The 21,114-nt window shown below is 34.6% G+C and overlaps 1 protein-coding gene across 2 annotated transcripts in view; it reads right to left on the bottom strand.

Moving 5' to 3' along the window:
* The window catches only part of TNKS (tankyrase), a 182,220-nt gene that overhangs the window by 126,035 nt on the left and 35,071 nt on the right, over positions 1 to 21,114 (bottom strand). For both annotated transcript variants that reach the window (XM_036838654.1, XM_036838655.1), the window contains exon 3: positions 1,540 to 1,635. In XM_036838654.1, coding sequence (XP_036694549.1) covers positions 1,540 to 1,635 — 96 coding nt within the window. The remainder of the gene's footprint in view (positions 1 to 1,539; positions 1,636 to 21,114) is intronic.

The following is a 21,114-nucleotide window of genomic DNA, read 5'->3' as shown; positions in this document are numbered from 1 at the left end:
TAACTTATATTCAAACTGTCTTTAAAAAAAGTGAAAGTGGATCTAAAGCAGTGCTGCATTAAATGAACAAATGGACAAATCTAACAAACGGACAAGGCAGGCAGTTGAGGACTGAAGAGAAGGAAAGGTCAGATGGAGGACACAGATACAGAGACAGTCTTGGTCAGCATTTATAATATCCCTCTAGTACTGAATTTTCTCCTTTGGTCAGAGACCACTCCAAGGCTGCAATCGTTGCCCGGGGCTTTGCTAAAGGAAGAGACTGAAAGGCTGCAGAACCTAAACAGCAGCCCTGAGGCTACAGACTTTAATTTCATTATTTAAAACTTCATAATTATATTTAAATTTCTTCTTATCTACACTGGTTTAAAATAGCTTTATTCCTCTAGTGTATGTTATCTTGATTCAGCAACTGAATCACCTAAGCTCTTATTAATTTAGATAAATCAGATTACTCTGATTTAGCAGAGATTATGTTAATTTTAACACTGAGGGAAGTTGTCTTTCCATGCAGAGTAATTAAGCAAAATTCCACATATTTTCAAAGCTTTCTGTATATAGATATTTTCCATTCACCTCAGAATCTTTGTTAAAAATGGACTCAACTTAGAAGTGAATAAAAGATTTATTTTCTTCAAACCTGGACAAATTTAAAAGGAAGCTAAAAGTCATTTACTTTCATACAACCTAAAACAATACTGTGAGCACTGCAGTGACAGAGGCTCCAAATTACAAAAGTCAGTTAAGTAAAAGAAGGCAAAGGCAGCAGAACTCAGATGCTGAGAATAAAAACAAAAATAGATCCAATGCAGCACTCTGCGAATGAAGATCAGTGAAAACGGTTGCTCAATAGCACATCACTTATAGCATTATTTCCTATGTTGTTATTGAGAGAGCCTTTCTATTCCAGCATTTCCTCTTTGTTGGTTCCTGACACTTGCCTTAATAAAACCAATACTTAAGCCAAAATTTTTCACTCTGAAGAAAGAAGGTAATCCATTGCCTCAGTTAAAAAGTACTTTGCTATCATGGTAAAAGGGAGAAGATAATGATAAAAATATAAACAGAGTGGCAAGGGAGGAGCGGCATCATATTTTATTTAACCATTGATCTAAGCAATAAGGCAGCAGGTTGTCTTTCCTATCAAAACTACTTTTATAAAGTAATACAAATGCCCTTGCTTGCTCAATAGTGAAGGTCTTCAAAAGAATCAACTGAGAAGATGAGGTACAGGAAATTACAATCCAAACCATAAAAAAAAAAAGTCTAAAGCAGGAATAATTATGTTATCATTTAATGCTGTAATTCTCAGAAATTCTAAGTATAATAAGCAATCCTATTGCTTATGCTTATGCCAGTACAGCGATTAACGAAAACAGTTAATATAACAAATCAATAATAGAGATAATGGCATATATATTTGTTGAGTTTTTATCAGTAGAAAAAAACATAAAATTCAGACCATAAAGATTTTATAAAAGCAAGCTAATAGATCCAATAGCTAGTAGATAAAATAATCGGGCAGCTCTGTTTTCTTACCTGTAAGGACAGCTTTTGCTGAAGGATCTGCCAGGTCCAGGGCTGATTTCCCATCAGTGTTCCGAATGTTTGGATCAGCTCCGTGCTGCAGCAGCACTGTGCAGGGAAAGCAGAAACAGTAGCTTACCTCAGGGATACAAAGATTATTTACTGGTAAGTGCCGCCTCGGCATGGTGTAGGCATAAACATACATTGCACAATTTTTTCTCTTTCAAGAAAAAAAAAAGAAAGAAAGAAAAAGAAAAAAATGCACTGCAGCAAAGGATCCTCTCTAGAGTAAAGCGAAGTTGGCAACTTGTGGTACAGTATTATCACATGACTTCACATCATAAACACGAAACTAGAAAAATCCTGCAACAGACAGTTTGGGTTTGCCTCCTTCAGGCAGAAGGATGGGGAGCTGCATGCTCGCTGCCTCGCACTGTGAAATCCTCTCACTATGAGCCTGCCCTGTCTTTACTACCACTGTGGCTGCTTGTTGCTGCTGCTGCTTCACTGCTGAATTTCCCACCGCTTCCTCGTCTTGGAACAGCTGTAATACTGTGCAAGCCTTTTAGTGATCAGCGCTTACATGTATGGAAACTCACCAGAACATACTGGCTTGCTTCCAAGAAGTTTACCAGACACAGTAACGCATGCAACTTTGGTTCCCTGTAGCCGAGCTGCAGAAAGGAACTGCCTTCCACAATAATTCTGGGCATCAAAAATTTTTAGAATCAGAAATTCAATCACTATGATATATGCTGAGGAATGAATGTTACACATGCTATATTGGGTAAAAAGTAGCTACAGAGAATTTTGAGATATGTAGGCTTCCAAAAGAGAGAATCACTGTTTAAGTAAAATCCAGATATAATTTATTAATCTAAAACATTTCTCAACTACATCTGGTATGTGTGTGTACAGGGGCGGGGTGGGGATGGTGGAGGGGGAGGGCGGGTGTTGCTATAACACTATCCAACCAATGGTTATACTAATAAATATATTAAAAACTAGTCTAATAAGCAAAGTTCAAGTACAAGTTATTCTAACAGTTCAAATCAAACACAAGATTTTGTGTACTCCTGGAGAGAACAGAAGTTGTTATCATTTACCAATATTCTATAGCATAAATTTAAAACAAAGCAGAAATATTAAATGCAAATAAATGGTTAAAGACATGTTATATAACGACTGTTGATGTGTCCCAGATTTTCATTCATTAACAGTCCCACGCTAAAGTACATACATTCTTTAGGAATATTTGGAAGGCAAGCCTCATATATTACTAAGTATAGAGCTTTATAAAGCTCTTCTTCTCCCTTTAATACATAAGCCATCTAGTCGATGGCTTTATTATAAGGTACAAAGGAATAGCCTTACCTAGAATTGGGACGCAGCTGCTGGGACAGCGTGCATCAGCATCTCTTGCACTAAATCTTGGATACTTTCAGACTTGGGATAACAAAAACTAGCCATGGCTTGAAAAGATGCAGTGAGATTTTGCTAAGACTTTCACTCTTGACTGTAAGCAATGAACATAATTCTTTTCCAGATGTTTATAAAGTGACAAAAGTAGCACAAAATAGCAAGTACCATAATGTGAAACTGTAGTTATTCTTTCATCATAATGAATAAACTTTCACAGCAATATATATTTTTTTATTCCAGGAAGAAATCCCAACATGAAGATTTGGTTTGTAAAGGGTCTTTATCATGAAGCAAGCTCATGTATCAAATGTAAAGATGACAGCTATCGCTATATCTTTATTTAGTTGCTGAGTGATCACATGCAAAAACTAGAAAACAAAGAAATAACAGCTACCATGAAAAGCTGAGTTTTTTTATCGCATACTTCGAGAACTTCAGAACCTGCTTTAAACAAGAAGTATAAGAACGTAGTTTAACATCCTTGATGATAATATGGTGGGAGCTTTTACTTTGCAGCTTAATGCGTGGTAGAGGCAAAACATAGAAAGCCTTATCGTTCCTCCAAAAGTCACCTAAAGTCTCAGCCTTAACCTATTATATCTTTGCTATTTTGCAACAGAAATCTGCCATTACAGTTTAGCTGCAGTTTTGCTTTGTTTTAGTAGACTTTGAAAGGAGTAATCTTTTCACTAGAAATATCTGTTTTCTAAACATTTTTGAGTCATATGCATCTCATTCATTGGACCTGAACACACAGAAACATCACTGAAGAGTTACATAGCAACAGGGAATAAGAAGCTGAATTTTCCAAACCAGATGCTGGTAACAAAATCCACATTAGAAAATAATCGAACCATTTTAATTCACCAGATATGGGTAAAAACCCCACAAAACTCAGTAGAGTTAAGAGTTTTAGGAGCAATAAAGGTATACATAACTAGACCACAAGGGATCTAAACTTACCTAACTTTTTATAAAAGGGCAGCACTGGGGAGGTTAAATGGGAACAAAAAATGGCATCAAAAGTACTAAGCACAGAGCCTGATAATACATATCAACTAATACTAATATTTAAAGCACATTTTAAAATGTATTTGTACTCTCAACTCTACCATTAACTACTAATTCATTGCTTTGTCCTAGAGCCAAACCTTCAGATCGTAACTTTTTCTGTAAAAGGCCAGAGAGAAAATATATTAGGCTTTGTAGACCATATGGTCTCTGTCTCAGCTATTCAGCCTTGCCTCAACCCCATCATTACAGAGGAAAAGCAGCCACAGACAATACTTAAAGGCATGTGTGTGGCTCTGTTTCAATAAAACTTTATTAAAATTTGAATTCTGTATAATTCTCATATATAAGAAAATATTATTATTATTGTGTACTTTAAAAAATCATTTAAAATGTAAAAACAATTCTTAGCTTACAGGACATACAAAAAACAAGGGGTGAACTGGATTTAGCCCATGGTCATAGTCTGCCAACCTCGACCTTGGGCAGTGATAGATAAAGTGTGGGCAGTGATGGACAAAGTGTGGTCCATGGACTGTTCTAGTCCTAGAACTCTCTGTAATCCATCGACATTGAGATAACCACAGAAATTAAGAGGAAGCATTTAAAACCATGTGTGTCATTTTAAAATTACTTTTTCCAGTACCTCATCTTTATTGTAGTTTACAGAGTTATTGGCCTGCCATGCAGGAAAAAAGGAAAAAAACTGGTCCCTGACCACAGACAAGGTTGAGAAGCACTAAGCCAGTTCCCAGGTCTATAAAGTGAAGGACCTGGACTAGATAAATGATTTCTATGTATCTAGAATAGGCCTCAAATCCCTGATAATGCTTTTAGAGTTACAGTCTAAGCATTAAGATCTAAAATCTTAAAAAAGAAAAAAAGATTTGCCTCAAGCAGACCCTTTTCCTTCCCTACCCTTTTAATCAAAATGGAAAAAAAAAAGATTTATTTATCCTAACACTTAATTTAACAAAAACAAAACTAGTAGCTGAGACCATGATCAAAGTTGTAGGGTACATACTAAAAAGTACCAAAATACTTCTTGAGCAATTCCTCAAGTCAAATTTGTTTCACACTATTCCCTCTGAAGATCTGTGTGATCTTCTGTGTGATTTTCTAGACACAGAAGAACAGCACATACATAGGGCAAAGATAACAACCATGGCTTTCAAGAATGTCAGTCTGTACTTGAAGTGGCGACATGTAGGACTCTCAATGCTGGATGCTTCAAAAGTTGCTTTCAAAGTTCTGTGCTACCAAAAGGAATAATAAAATATGACTACGGATACACAATACAATTAGAAATTCATCTTGTAACAGATTCTTCTTCAAAAGTAGCACAAATGTCTGAAGCAAAGTTCCCAGAATATACAATCAATATACAAACTAAGGTTTGAAAGAAAAACAAGGAAACTAAAATCTGAGTAACATTCAGTAAGTAAATTCGAGACTACTGTGGACGGACTTTCAAAATCTCCTTGTATTATCTTTAACCAATTAGGGCATTATCAAACCTCAAATCCCAAATGACTAGGCTGTATATCTCAAATCCATTTATCTCCTTTGGAAGTTATAAGGGTGGAGAAAATATAGCAGCTAGCATAATAACAGAGAGTTAAACCCAAGGTAAGATCAGAATATTCAAAATGACATTCTCAAAAGAGCTATGGCAAGAAGGACATGTGATTTTCCTATTTCTGGTGCAAACATTCAGCTACAGTGAGCCAGATTCAGGGAGCATGCCTTCAGTCTGTGACCGATGCGGCAGAGACTGAAATCGATTCATTTAATGCCTCAAAACTACTAAATTTAAGCATTCATATCATTTTAGAAAATATTTCTACACGTATGCGAAGCCTCATCTTATGAAATTCCTAGAAAAATATGAAGTGCTATTATGATAAATTATATTTAAGTACAGGCACTAATAACTGATTTAAGAAGATAGAAGAAATAGAAACAATGTGAATTTTCCAAGCTAAAAATGTAGCAAGGCTTTTAGGTAAATTACGAAAAAGCATTTAAGTATAGTTTTCACTTTTAATGGCAGAAACCTTCCTATTAAGATATGGTAAATTCTTTGTTATGTGAATTTTAGAGCTACATTAAAGGTCTAAAACTGTTCTTCACAATGAACAGACACTCAATTTTAAAAGAAGTTATGTTTATGTTAAAATGTTTTGCAAGTATTTCATAGTCACCTTACTCTTTTAATTAGAGTATAGAGATACTCATTTGACTGAGTTTCTAAAATTAAATCACACAAAGCACCAAGTTTAGCAAATGAAATTTTTAATTTTAGAGCAAAATACTAAGAGACCAAATTTTAACTAGCTATAATCTTCAATGCATAAGACAAAAGATATACAAACTTCTAATATATGAAAAGATGCTCAATATCATTATTCAAAAGAAAATGCAAATTTAAAAGATGGGCAATAACCCATCTTTTATTATTAATGGTATTCCATATTAATGAGAATCTACTAAACTGGAACTCTCATCCATTGCTGGTGGGCATGTAGAGAGGTATGTAACTACTTTGGAAATCAATTTGGCAATTACTTATAAAGGTAAATATACACTACTGTATGTTCTAACATCCTACTTTTAGATATTTATCCAAGAGGAAAAGAAATATGTCCATACAAAACACCTGCACATGAAAATTTCATATGTTTATTTAGAAAAGCAAAAAAATGAAAAACATCTCAATATTCATCAACAGGTGAAAGGATAAGCAAATTGTAGCATATCCATACAAAAGAATACTACTTAGCAATAAAAAGAAATAAACTATTGACTCATACTAGAGGGATGAAATCTCTACAACATGCTGAGCAAAAGGAGCCATACAGGAAAGAACATATTTCTAGAACAGAAAACTAATCTACAGTGACAGAAAACAGATCAATTGTTCCCTGGGGATGGTGGAGGGGAAGAGAAAACTGACTGCCAATGGACACCAAAGAACTTTTCAGAGTGATAAAACTGCTCTATTAAATTGTGGTAGTGGTTACATGGGCGTATACATTTGTCAAAACTCGTCAATATATATACTTAAAATGGATGCATTTTATTTCATTTTCTCAAATTAATTTTATGTTGTAATTCAATAAAGTTGATTTTTTAAAAGCTCAATAGAGGAGTTTAATCGCAGATTAGATAAATCTGAAGAGAAATTTATTGACCTGGAAAACATGTCAACAGATCCAAGAATGCTGCAAGGAGAAATAATCATGGACAAAGGATGGAGTGAGAAGGTCTAATATGTTGTCATCAGTCTTAAAAGAAACACATACATTATCTGAAGAGATAATGCCTAAGATTTTCCCATAACTAATAAAAGACACAAATTTATACGTTCAAGAAGCTCAAACAGGATAAACTCAATGATACAGAAAAAAATATTACACATATAAATTAGGAACAACTACTATGAAAAAATAGCTGATAATTCAAAACAAAGCAATAAGTTTATAGAGTAATATGTCAGAGGTAAATAATTTGTGAACCTACCCTAACTATAGTGTATGTTATACTATATAGCAGATGTTAAGCAATGATTTAATTATAAATCTGTTTCCATGTATATTTGCAAAAAACAATATTTTTTACAAGTGTAAAAACACCACATTCCTATTCTTGGGATAAATTTAATTTAGGTAACATCAATTAAATTACATTACACCTTAAAAATTACTTTAAAATAAATGTCAATAGCTTTAAATACATTCCTACAAACACTACTCTAGAACCAAGATATATAAGGTCTGACTAGGCAAATCAAAGAAAACTCTTCGATATAAATTTAATATTTATTTTCATTTGCAGAATTTTTTGTTTTAAAAATATTTTATTTCCTCTTTATATTTTTTAGAATTCTCTTCCTTTATTAAGATCTATCTTCTTACCAGCAGTTTCCACCCCCAAATAAACTATTTAAATCCTTCAAATTCTAACATTCATAGGAGATAAATACTGGTTCTACACACCAAATTAAATTTGGGACTCAGAAAGAGTGACCAGTTCTATTCCCTGTCAACATACTCATGCTAATCAGTAAGTTTTTCTCAACATAAACTAGACTCATGTTGATTTTTTTTTTGATGCTCAGTGGTATCTTTTCACTGAATGAGTAGTGACATTCACTGAGTGAAGAAGGCTTCTTTCATCTTAATTAATATCCTTTGGAGAAACCTCTGAGAACCTCATAATATAATGCCTAGCCTAATGTGACCCTACTTATAAAGTTCCTCTGAAATGGAGATTTAAGAGCAGGTATTCTGGTATATAATGAACAGAGATCTGAGCAAGCTGGAGAAAAGTTTTGAAGTAATGGTTGTGTGGTCTTAGCTTGGCCTGGTTAGCCATAAATTAAGATGATTAAGTGATTTTCTAGTGCCTAGAGCTACACTGTCCAATATAGTAGCCACTATCCGTATGTTAGTATTGAGTCTTTGGAATGTGGCTAGTGAGACTGATGATCGGAATTATTAATTATATTTAATTTTAATTAATTTAAATATTAAGTTGATACATGATACACTGGTACATAATTCAGTTATTGGAAAATGTTTAATATGTTTTGAACACCTTAGATATGTGAATCTACTGTTTCAACTGTAAATTTTATTAAATCTAAATACAGATCAAGTATTACTGATGAAAAGTTTGCTTGAATTGAGATGTGCTTTAAGTAGAAGATATACACTAGATTTCAGAAACCAGTTGAAAAAAATATAAAATTTTTCATTAATAATGTTTTTTAATCTTGTATACCATTTTTAAAGGTTATTTCCCATTTACAGTCATTACAAAATATTGGCTCTATTCCCTGGGTTGTACAATATATCCTGGAGCCTATCTTAACACCCTCCCACTGCCCCACCCCTATATTGCACCTCCCCCACCTCCCCACTGGTAACTACTATTACGTTCTCTATATCTGTGAGTCTGCTTCTTTTTTGATATATTCACTAGTTTGTTGTATTTTTTAGATTTCCATATATAAGTGATATCATACAGTATTTGTCTTTCTCTGAGTTATTTCACTTAGCATAATAATGTTTTATACTCATTATATGTTGAAATAATATTTTGGATATGCTGCTTTAAGTAATATATTATTAAATTAATATCACCTGTTTCTTTTTAATGTGGCTATTAGAAAAATTTAAATTACATTCATGTCTGGCATTATGTATCTACTGAACAGCACTACTCTAGAGCAGAGTGAACTACTGACATTTTGGACCAGATAATTATTTACTGCAGGTGTAGGGTGATGGCTCCACCATGGTGCCCTGGAGACTCTGCAAGTATCCTCACATGCTAAGCAAAGACTTGAATCACAGTTCATCTGTGTCTTGGTGCAAATGCCTTGTGACCTCTGGAAATGAAAGATGAGAGACTTGCAAGGAGCTACTGTGAGGCCACCTTCCACTCACCTCTCTACCTTCCCTCATCACTTCCCACTTCTGATGAGGTAGGGTAGGGGGCTTTCTTCCTCTCCCCTTCTATTGGCTCTTCAGCAACAGAGGACCCCACAACTTGTGCTGCAGTCATTCAGCCCTTTTTCTCTCAGTGTCATCCTTTTTGCTGTATGGTACAAGGACCACAAGGAGCTGGCACTTGTGGCACCGTTTCTAGTCAAATTAGTCAGGCCCTGGCTTTGGCCTTGGCTTGTCTTGCAACGTGAACTTGCAACAGTAGGGAGTAGCCCTGGGCATTGTAAGATGTTTAACAGCACCCCTGACCTCTATCCAATAGATGTAAACAGCACTCCCCCACTGTGACAACCAAAAATGTCGCTAGATATTGCTAAATATCTCCTCAATGGGCAAAACTGCTCCTGGCTAAGACCACTGCTCTTTAGGGTCTTAAGGACCCACACCTACTCCCCTCACTCACACTCACACACACACACATGAACTTTTGTGAGGTGGGATACATGAAGGTCTATGCTTCTCCCCTCTCAACACTTTTACATATTGGGTTACTGCATTAGACTTCATCTGAAGGAAGATTTCTGTGGTTTAATAACATAATAGGAAATAAGCAAATAGTAAATCAATAAAATAGTAACTAGTAAATGTTTTTAAAAATAGCAAATAATAGTAAATGGTAAATAATAAAAATGATTTCTAAGGATTCTTTTAATTTTAAGATGCTGTGACTTATGAATATATCTTTGAGTACTGACTTTATCAAGTAGAGGGCTTTTTTTTTTAATTACAAGGGAGAAAAAACTACTTTAACTGGCTTAAACAACATGAACATTTATTGAAGAATAGAGGCATCTCATCAAAAGCAAAGGCAGAAACATGTCCCCAAATTTTTCCTGCTGCTGTCTATCCCTGTCTCCCAGCTTTATCGCCATCACCCTCGGCAACAGACAATACATATACTTGTACTATGTGAACCTTAATTCCAAACTCTCATTAAAGAGAATTTGCTCCAGCTTGCCTCATATCTGGTTCTGGACTTCAAAAGCTTGGCCAGAGAAGCTGGAAGAGGCAATAAAAACAATGGTTATGGGGAAAGAGGCGTTAGTTCTAGAGTACATGGGCGGATCTCAATGGGCATCTACAGCAACAACAGATCTTAAAGTATTATGTAGATATGGCTATACATGGTGAATGAATCTTTACAAAAATGTCTCTATTTTACATATTTCTACAGTGTTTTAATGTTTATTACAAATATATATTATTTTTATAATGAGAGAGATATTTCTCCTCAGACAAAAATGATCTTTACACATGCTGTTTAAGTATGTTCGCCAAAACAATACTTCTCTTAAAGCTGCTCTTTAAAGTAATTAATTTGTAACCAATGGAGAAATAAAAATTGGGCAGTTCTTATCAAGCAAACAACATTAAATATGGTATAGCATTAAATAAACAATTCCAATATAAAATAAATACATTAATTTAGAATCTGTGATAATGCTGAGACTGTAGAAATAAGTCTTAAGTAAAATAGTCAACAAGTAATTTTCTATTGTGTAAAAGTCCAGGTTTTTAACCATACTTTTTTTAGTCTTTGCCTTTCATACAAAAGTCACCAAAAATTCAGAATTCTGTCAACACCTGGGACTAGCATACTTGTGATACATAATTTTACCTCAAGGAACTATCTGCCTTTATGTGCCTTTGGACTTAGAGAAAAATGTATTCTTATTTATTTCCTGGTGAGGGACATGGAAAAAAGGTACAAATGGGTTTCCATCTAATGAGGCACATAAAGGCAGATAGTTCATTGAGCTAAAATAAGTTCAAAAAAATCAAATTCTCTCTTAAGTCTGCTGCACTTACTAATGGCAAAACACCATAGCTAAGAGTTGGTCCTCTGGAACCAGACTGAACGGGTTAGAATCCCAGTTCCGCCACCTCCTAGTTCTGGGACCCCAGGAAGCAACATCACCTCTCTGTATTTCCATTTCCTCACCGGTAAATCAGGAGATAATAACAGTACCTACTCATGGGGTTATTAGGAGGACAAAACAAATAAATATTTGAGGAGCTCTTAGAACAGTGGCATATAGTACACATGTGCATGTAAGAATTTTTTTAAAGACATTAGAAAATATTTAATTACTTACTCAAAAAAGCTAATCCAAGTAAATAAAATTTTACTGAATTTACATGAGACTAGTTCTTTATGATCAAACTTTGGCATGAAATGTTATAATAATAAAAGAATCCTCCAATTAAATTTTGCTCCCATTATCAAGATTTCCTATAAATAGAGAAGACCAAGAATTTTTGAAAAGGCCCATTACATATGGAGTAACTTAGGTATAGATTATTCTGTATGTGTATATAGCAGATTCTTATATCCAATTCAATTACATCCTTTTTGCAATAAGGAGTTAAGGCAGGCCCCAATACATCTGGGAAATCAGCATTATCTGCTTACACAAACCACAGTTTATTATAAGATAAAGCAGGCAGTAGAACAAATATAAGAATGATTATAACAAAGCATATCTCCTTTCTACCTGGAAACCCTAGAGAATCAAGTCTAAAAGAAAGTCCTGTCTAGGAGTCAGACAAACCTGGGTTTGAGAATACTGCTCTCTACTTAGCAATTGCCTGGCCTGAGGCAAGTGACTTCACCTCTGTCAATTTCAATTTCCTCTTTCACTACCTTCCTCCAAGGACTGCTGTCATAATTCAGACAATATATATAAACCTAGCTTGGTTCTTAGCACACAATAGGGACTCAATAAACACCCTATCCCTTCAATCAGGACCTTTTCATCTGCCTTTCAAAAATAGAATCCCGTGCACAGAGAGTGCTAAAAAAATACCAGTTGGATTAAAATAAACGCAAACTGGTAACAGCCCTAGGAACAATGAATTCGTTTGTGCCCAATTATTGTTTTATACTTCCTTGTACTTAGGGGAAGATCACTTTTTCTAATACTTGACTAGAGTCATGTAAGTAAAACACTAATAAGTAACAAAGTAGATATTACAGTCTGACCACATAAGTTGATTACAGGATGACAGAACTTTTACAGTTCTAGGGACAGCAACCACATGCAAAAGGTGCCTCCCAATCTCTCTGAGAGAAGTTTCACCCGCTTTCTGAGTCCATCCCTAAATTGTTAGGAGCCGAGTAAGGCCTCAAGGACTTACTAGCATTTCCAGGCAAATTCCCCCATTATAAAATATTAAGACCAATTCAGTTTTAGTGCTACTGGATACAAGGTTTAAAGTCACATGTTTGAAAACATTTTTCACAAGGAACACAGGGTTGAGCCAGTACCATAATATTCTGATTCTGCTTTGAATTTTAGTTTCTTAAGAAATAATATCACAATTATTATTTTCCTATGTCTCTAAGAATTCAAATGATTGGAACCTCAATACACTGTTGTACTTTCAACCTGAGGAGGCAAAGAACATAACTGTTAAGTTATCATTCTTTGGGAAATATATCAAATAATTTTTTTAACGTAGCTTGTTTTCGATAAATTATCCTATGAGCGATATTCTTAATGACAGTATTCAATCACGTTTCTCACATCCCACCTGAGCTCCTTTCCCCCACAGTGAGGAGGAAAAGAATGCCTTTTTCTTTTAACAGAGTTCCTCCTTTGCTCTTTCCCTTCTCTCATTCCTAGAGGGCTGCAATTTTCAGAAACAGCAATTATGATGCCCTCTAGCAGCTTGAAGAACTATTTACTCACAATTAATTTGCCTTTAAAAAATTATCATTGTTCACATCTCTTTGCATTTGTCAAGCTTTCATACGCTTTTTACTTAGTCACAGCAAATCACCAGAACTTCATACTCCTGTTATTGAAATATTTGTGGGGAAAATGTTTACGTTACGATAATTTTCCATTATCCTATCTGCAATGTCTCTGCTAAGTTAAAAGGCATAAATTGCAATTTTTTTAAAATTTATTTATTTATCTATTTATTTTTGGCTGTGTTGGGTCTTTGTTTCTGTGCGAAGGCTTTCTCTAGTTGCGGCAAGCGGGGGCCACTCTTCATCGCGGTGCGCGGGCCTCTCACTGTCGCGGCCTCTCTTGTTGCGGAGCACAGGCTCCAGACGCGCAGGCTCAGTAATTGTGGCTCACGGGCCAATTTGCTCCGCGGCATGTGGGATCTTCCCAGACCAGGGCTCGAACCCGTGTCCCCTGCATTGGCAGGCGGATTCTCAACCACTGCGCCACCAGGGAAGCCCCTAAATTGCAATTTTTAAAAAAGTTTCATGTCTTATCAAATCATAATTCAAGTTTACAAAGTAACAATGAATATGAAACAAAGGACATAAACTAATTCACATTGAAGGCAACAAAGAGCCACATATCTGTCATTAAGTTTTTACTGAGTGTCAGAACACAGAAATGATCTCTGAGAACACCTTATGCTGCCACCCAAGGGAAAAGAGAGTGGAAGGAAACAAGCACTTGCTGAGGCTCTACCTGCTTTATTATTTCATTTAACTGTCCATAACAACCTGATGCAGTAGGTCTGATGCCCACCTTATAAATGAGAAATTGAGGCTCAAAGCAACTAAATTATTTGTGGTAAAGGGGAATTCATACTTAATTCTAAAGCCAAGCATTTAATTTCTACCTTATCATTCTACACAAGTAGAAGCCAAGATCACACCAGAACTGTAACTCAAGCTTTCTTTCCTTCATGTGAATTCTAAAGGGCACATCTACGCGTTTGTCCTAAATACCTTCCTCCAATGACCAATGTCCTCTTCCTAATACCATCCAACAACCCCCTGGGGGAAAGCAAGCAACCAGACTCTGCAATAACACCAAGACAGCCAGGGTTCCATTTGAGGAGACCCACTAGAATACCTGCTCTTGTTCCCTCCATCCTCATACTCAAGTACAATAGATTCTTTCAAAAGATCAACACTCAAAATTGTGCCCCCCAAAGGCAAAATGAAATATATGCCCTCTATCTGTAACCATGATTATTTGTACCACAACAAAGATAGGAATTTTCAGGCTTGACACAAAATAAACATATATTTGGACACACTGTGGGATTTCTTAATGTCTTATCTGTACTGTCACACCTGAGGGCAGAATATGAAACAACTCACAATAAGGTTACATTCTTAATCCTGGATTCTGTTTGCAGATGAAAAGTCTAACACCCACTCCCACTTAAAAAAAGAGAATTAGCAGATTTAAATAATTGAAGAACTAAAACAACAAAAATACATAACATTTTTTTAAAGCCTGAAACTGCAATTATTATACTTAACAACTTTCTAGTTTGGTCAGCTGAAAATGGGGAGTGAGAAGGACTCCATAAGTCTTTATCTCCAATCTGGGCCTGCCTCTGAAATCTCAGTTACCAGGGAACTGTACAAAGCAAGGACACAGTTTTAATATACACGCGTTTCAGATAACACGATAACCATGTAAAGAGAACCCACTGGTTACATGAGCCATTTGCCTCAAATACCACTTTCATACAACACCAAACTTAAGCCATACATCTCACTGAAATCCATAGACTGTTCTGGACAATCATGTTTAATTTAAAAGTAAATGCAAACATATAATTAATTAATTTAACAGACAGTCTTGAGCAGTAAGCAAAGCATTACATCACTTTTTAAAATGTATGAGGTTTTTGGTTGTTCTTTTGTTCTTGTTACTTGACCTTTTCCCCCTAATTTAAGCATCTTTGATATATTTCTTAAGTGCTTAGGAGAATAAAGGCATTCATTCTGGGAATTTTAATAAAATACAATGAACAAATATCAAACTCTCTATATAAATATATCAATATATATTTAACACCATTAACCAGAATGCCTACTAAAGTAATCCCAAATATATCAGGTAAATGCATAAACACTCTAACCTTCTTGAATGAAGTTGAACATAAGTGGGCAAGTCATCAAGATAATGGTGCTCAGTGTCAGCAGGGATTATTTCAGAAGGGAAAAATTGCTATCATTTTTGGCTCTTCTCCTTTTAAAGGATAAAAGTACGGAATTTTGCCATTTTTTTAATTTTTGTGAAAATGCTACATTGAGACTTGTTTAAAAAAGATCCCAATTCAGTTTTTATATGGAAAAGTGATGTTAAAAATGCCAAAGGGAAGTATTCTGGCAGGAAAAGGGGAGAGAATAATGAAACAAAAGCAAGTGAAGCAAATTCTCAAGACTTCACTGAATTTTCAATGAATTTTTGCAAAGAGTAAGGAAGGTATAGGAAATGACTTTTCTTAACCTAGCTCATTTATGGATGGCATATGGATAGATAATGTGACAGACTAAATCAAGAGCCCTAATCAAGTACTCCAGCAGCTACATTTCTTTGATTCTTATTAAGAAGCTCTAGCTTTCCAGTAGTTTATCCTAAAGTAATCAGGGTTTACATATGTAATTAATGAAAATGATAGTCTCTATAGTACTGTTTATAAAATAGTGAAAAATCAGAAATATTCTAAATGGCTTAATATAGGTGAATGATTTAAAAAGTGGTTATTTCTATATAATTCTTGACTGCCTTTAAAAATGAGATTAGACAAAAATATTCACAGATAATGAAATATGGTCATAACACAAAGTGAAAAAATAAGAAAACAGGATGCGTGGAATGATCTCATTTTTATGTAGAAAGGACTATGGACACAGGTACACTGACTATAACAGCACTATCCAATAGAACTTTCTACAATGATGGCAATTTCAATATCTACACACTCTGATAAGGTAACCAATAGCCAGATATGGTTATTAAGCACTTGAAATGTGGCTAGTACAACAGAGGAATTAAGTTTTAAATTTTTTACATTTTAACCGATTTTCATTTATTGGCTACCATAAATCTAAATGGCCAGAAAATAAGGTGTGACAATTATTATCAGTGTATTTGCTAATTTTTTTTAAAATGAACATCTATTACTTTTAATATTACTGTTAAGACAAAACCCAGAAAGCTGTTAACCTTCAATATATTATATTTGAAATAACATAAGACAAGAATGTACCAGAAGCAATCCCACCCTTCCCTCCCTCCACCCTCAATCCCATGCCACTCCCAAGCTCCAGGACTTTTCATCAAAGGACCATGGAAGTGATCAGGTAATTTAGTAAAGGAGAAAGATTTATATGATCCAAAGAGAAACACGAGTGTGTAGATAAGGTAATTTAAAATAGAGTTTGAACAAGGAAAGTAAATATATCTTTCTAGATAAAAGATACATAAAATAGAGTTACCTGGAAATTATGAAAGAGATACTACTTTAGGAGTGAGTTATAATAATAAAAACAGTTTCAGCTTTAGTAAATAGATTATCTTAAGATTTTGTTTTTGTTTTTGTTTTTAAAGCAAGGTAAAATTACCACTTTAAATTTGTTAAATATTAGATGGTCTAAAAAGCTGAACTAAGAATAAAGAAGGATTTGTTTGGCACATTTAAAGAATGAAATTAGTTTTTTATGCTTAAAATACACTCAAATAAATCTCACTAAGCAGAGAGAACTTTCTGTTCTTAGTCAAGAAAACATTTCTTATTATAACAACTTTATATCAGCTCTACAGACTGTGGCAAAGTAACAGCTTTCTCCTTTCTTCACTAGTAAAATGGTAGGTAATTTGAATCATCTGCTTCATGCATAGGATATAAATATTAGTGAAATTGTTTGGTTAGGTACTTTGGGCTGCCTCAAGGGAAAACACTGTATTATGTATCATGTAACTAAAGCAATTTTTGGTAAATGTACCAACATCACCTTTTTCTTTCTTCTCCCTCCCTGTCTCAACTCTTCAGTTCATGACAGGAGAACTCATGGGTTTAATCTACAAGTAACAACAAAAAGTGTATGACTGCCCATTCCTTATAGAAAATCCATAACCAGAAGTCAATGCATGCTCAGAACCAATATTCAACAACCCACCATTAATGAAGAATGACGATTTGACAAATGGTAGATTATCTAAACATAATTTATATCTGACTATACATTTTATATTTGTATATAAATATAGGATTATCTGACATGCTGCAAATTCACATTACTTTAAAATAAAAGAATCTCAAAATACCACCTAATCAAGAAGAAGTAGAAAATTACTCAACTTCCTTACCCACATTAACACAAAGTAATGCAAAAAAGCCAGAGAGAACCTAGCCATCTTCCTGTGAATTGCTCTGCCATTCCACACACATTTCTTGAGTATACAATTAGATACCAGCTATAGGCAACAAGAATACAAGAATAAATGAGACAATTATTGTTAGTTCCTTACCACAGAAAACTAACAATAGGATCAGCCAAGAAGAACCAAGTACAATCTAAGCAGAATACCAAAGGAGCATATAACAAGGCACTAACCGATTTGAAGCATGCTCAAATTGACACCTTACCTGATTCAGTTTAAGAGACTGTCACTTGACCCTACAGCTGCATTAGAAAGCAAATATATTTTGATTACAACAATTTTAGTGTAATTCATCACTATGCACATACCACTTGTATATGCTAATTATTAAGTAGGAAAGCATTTTGAACTGTGTTTATGACCCTGATTCACTTGGGGATCAGCTCCAAGATATTTTTCTCTGTGATGGCAACCAAACAAGTCATTCTTCTTAACCATTTCTTTATTGTTTACTTAGGAATTCAATTTCATAAATAGAGTGTAGTCAGTCAGGGTAGTCTAGGTTATGGCCAGTAACAATGTTCTCCATAATCTCAAAGGCTTATTAGTAAAATAAGTTCATTCCTTGCTTCTGCTACAAGTTGGAAAGTGACAGCAGGGGAGTTCCCTCACTCATAGACCCAGGCTGAAGAGGACTCTATGTGAAAATGTGATCCCTAAATAACAAAGGTAGGAAAAACTAAAATATGGTAAACGGTACTCTGGTCCTTAACACTTGTGCTCCGAAGTTTATATTTCGCTCCCAACTCACATTTTGTTGGGAAAAAAAAAAAGGAAAGGAAATATACTATTGAGTGGACAGACGGCTACTCTACTCCGAGATGCCAATGAGAACTAGAGGTTAAGACTACACCAGAACTATAAAGAGTGTCTTTGAACTACTTAAACTGCTTATAGTTCCTGTCTCAATACTGCGGGAATATGAGAAACTATGACCAAAGCCAGTGACATGAAGAAACAGCTCAAAGAACATCTGTGTGTGTCTTTTGATCTCAGAAGAGCCAAGGGATAGCACAAACCAAAAAAAAAAAAAAAAAAAAGTTTAAGTATTACAAATTAATGTCTTCCTTCACAGAAAGATTTCAGGCAACAAGTTATTAAAAATAACTTATTTCCCTAGATTCTAGAAATATACTTCCAAATAGTAGGGGCAAACAATGTTATCACAGAAATAACCATGCATATTTTGGATAATTATTTTCTAATTAAACAAGGTCCACCTGACTTTTAAATCTTAAAAATGAGCCACATAATACATTCAATTTTTCATTATGGGGTAGCTAATTCTTTCATTTTAATTTTTAAAAGTGTATCCTAAGTTATCATAAAGCACTTCAAGCAGAGACCCTTAAACCAAAACCTGCTTTCCTGAACTTCTGCAATGTATTGATAATTAAAACTATAATCTTATTTCACTATAAACTGTGTTTAACCTAAGAATAATTGTCTATTAGATACCTCACCTTATTATTCCAGTGCTGGGCAGACACCAAATACTTTTTCTATTTTAATTGACAAATTGGACTTCAACCAAAATTGAAAACTTTTGCTTGCCTAAAGACACCATTAAGAAAATGAAAGGCAAAGCACAGATTGGGAGAAAGGATTCACAATATATAAATCCAACACAGGTCTATATCCATAACACAAAAAAGAATTCTCAAAACTCGGGAATAATAAGGAAAAAAAGTCAAAAGATCTGAACAGAGACCTCACAAAAGGATATACATAAATGATCAATACGTACATAAAAATATGCTCAACACATTCAGCCATCAGGGAAATGCAGCTTCTTGTAAAATTCAACATACACTTACCATTCCACCCAGCAATCCCACTCCTAGGCATGTTACTAATAAGTCTTATATCTTACTTGTTTTATCCTTCCGTGGAAACATCATTAATCATCCACTCAAATTTATTTCCTCTTCTTACTACTTAAAAAAATCCAATTTTATTTGGGAAGCAAGGTGCCCAGATGTAGGGGATAAATCATGATTGGTCCTAATTCTGATAATCTCATTCCTGTTTGCCAGTGGTTACTGCAGGGGGATGAACATGTAACCTACTTCTGAAAAATGGGCTCTTAAGAGGAAGTTTTCTGGGAAAGATTTTTCTTCTTAAAAAAAAATCTTAAGTAGAAAAAGCCCTTTTTTTACCTCCTCCTTTCCTGCTTTGGATGTTGATGTGAGAATACGACACTTGGAGCTACTGCTATCACCTTGAAACCAAGAGGGAAAAGCTAACATGTTTGACTATTCTTTAGAGATTGTTGAAACTCCTGAGTCAATCCTGTAACCTCGGGCAGACTTTCTATCATGTGAGTCAATAAGATTTTATTGTTTAAGCGATTATTGATGAGGTATTCTGTTATTTGCAACTAAAGCATCCCAGATAATACACATCCTACTCCATTTCAAGAAAAAGGGCTAAAGACATGAAGAGGCATTTTACCAAAGAGGAGATACAGATGGCAATAAGCATGTGAAGCATCACTAGCCATTAGAGAAGTGTAAATTAAAACGTTGTTGAGCTATTAGGACAACTAAAATAAAAGATAGTGACAATACCAAATCCGGGCAAGGATGCAGAGAAACTAGATCTCTCATACATTGCCGTTAGGAATGAAAAATCATGTAACACACTGGAAAATACTATGACAGTTTCTTTAAAAATCTAAACATATACTTACTGTATTACCCAGCAATCACACTCCAGAGCATTTATCTAGAGAAAAGAAAACTCATCTCCACATAAAAACCTGTACACAAATGTTCACAGGAGCTTTATCTGTAATAGCCAAAAAGTAGAAACAACCAAAATGTTCAATTGGTGAAAGGCTAAACTATGGTACATCAACACCATGGCATAATAATCAGCAATTTAAAAAAAAATCTGGAAGGTCAAGTGAAAAAAAAAAAAAAGCCAATCTCAAAAAATTATATACTGTATGATTCCATTTATATAAAATTCTCAAAATGGCAAAATTATACACATGAGGACATATTAGTGGTTGCCAGGGGTTAAGGATGTGGGATGGGGAGTAGGTCATTATAAAAGTAGGCTATAAATAAGTAGAATGAGGGGGATCTTTGGGGGAGTCTGATAACATGTTCTGTATCTTGACTGCAGTAGTAGCTACATGAATCTCAATGTGTGATTAATGGCATAGAACTATACACATTGTACCAACACTAGTTTCCTATTTCTGATACTGTATTATGATTCCATAAGATGTAACCACTGGGGAAAACTGGGTGAAGGATACATGGATCTTCTTGTACTATTTTTGCAACTTCCTGTGAATCTATATTTCAAAATAAAAGTTAAAAATATATAATAAATGCCTCTTATTATGTAAAGAGTTCTAAAGAGTCAAATATAATAAAGCAATATGATTTTTTAAGATCTGTGGTTTACTGGGATACACAGCAATCTAGCAAGGGCAACACAACAATCTAGCCAAGATAACATACAGGAGG

The sequence above is a fragment of the Balaenoptera musculus genome, chromosome 21 (assembly GCF_009873245.2).
Source record: "Balaenoptera musculus isolate JJ_BM4_2016_0621 chromosome 21, mBalMus1.pri.v3, whole genome shotgun sequence".
Taxonomy (NCBI): Eukaryota; Metazoa; Chordata; class Mammalia; order Artiodactyla; family Balaenopteridae; genus Balaenoptera; species Balaenoptera musculus.
Note: the sequence above shows the minus strand (reverse complement) of the source record. Positions and strands in the feature narration are given on the sequence as shown.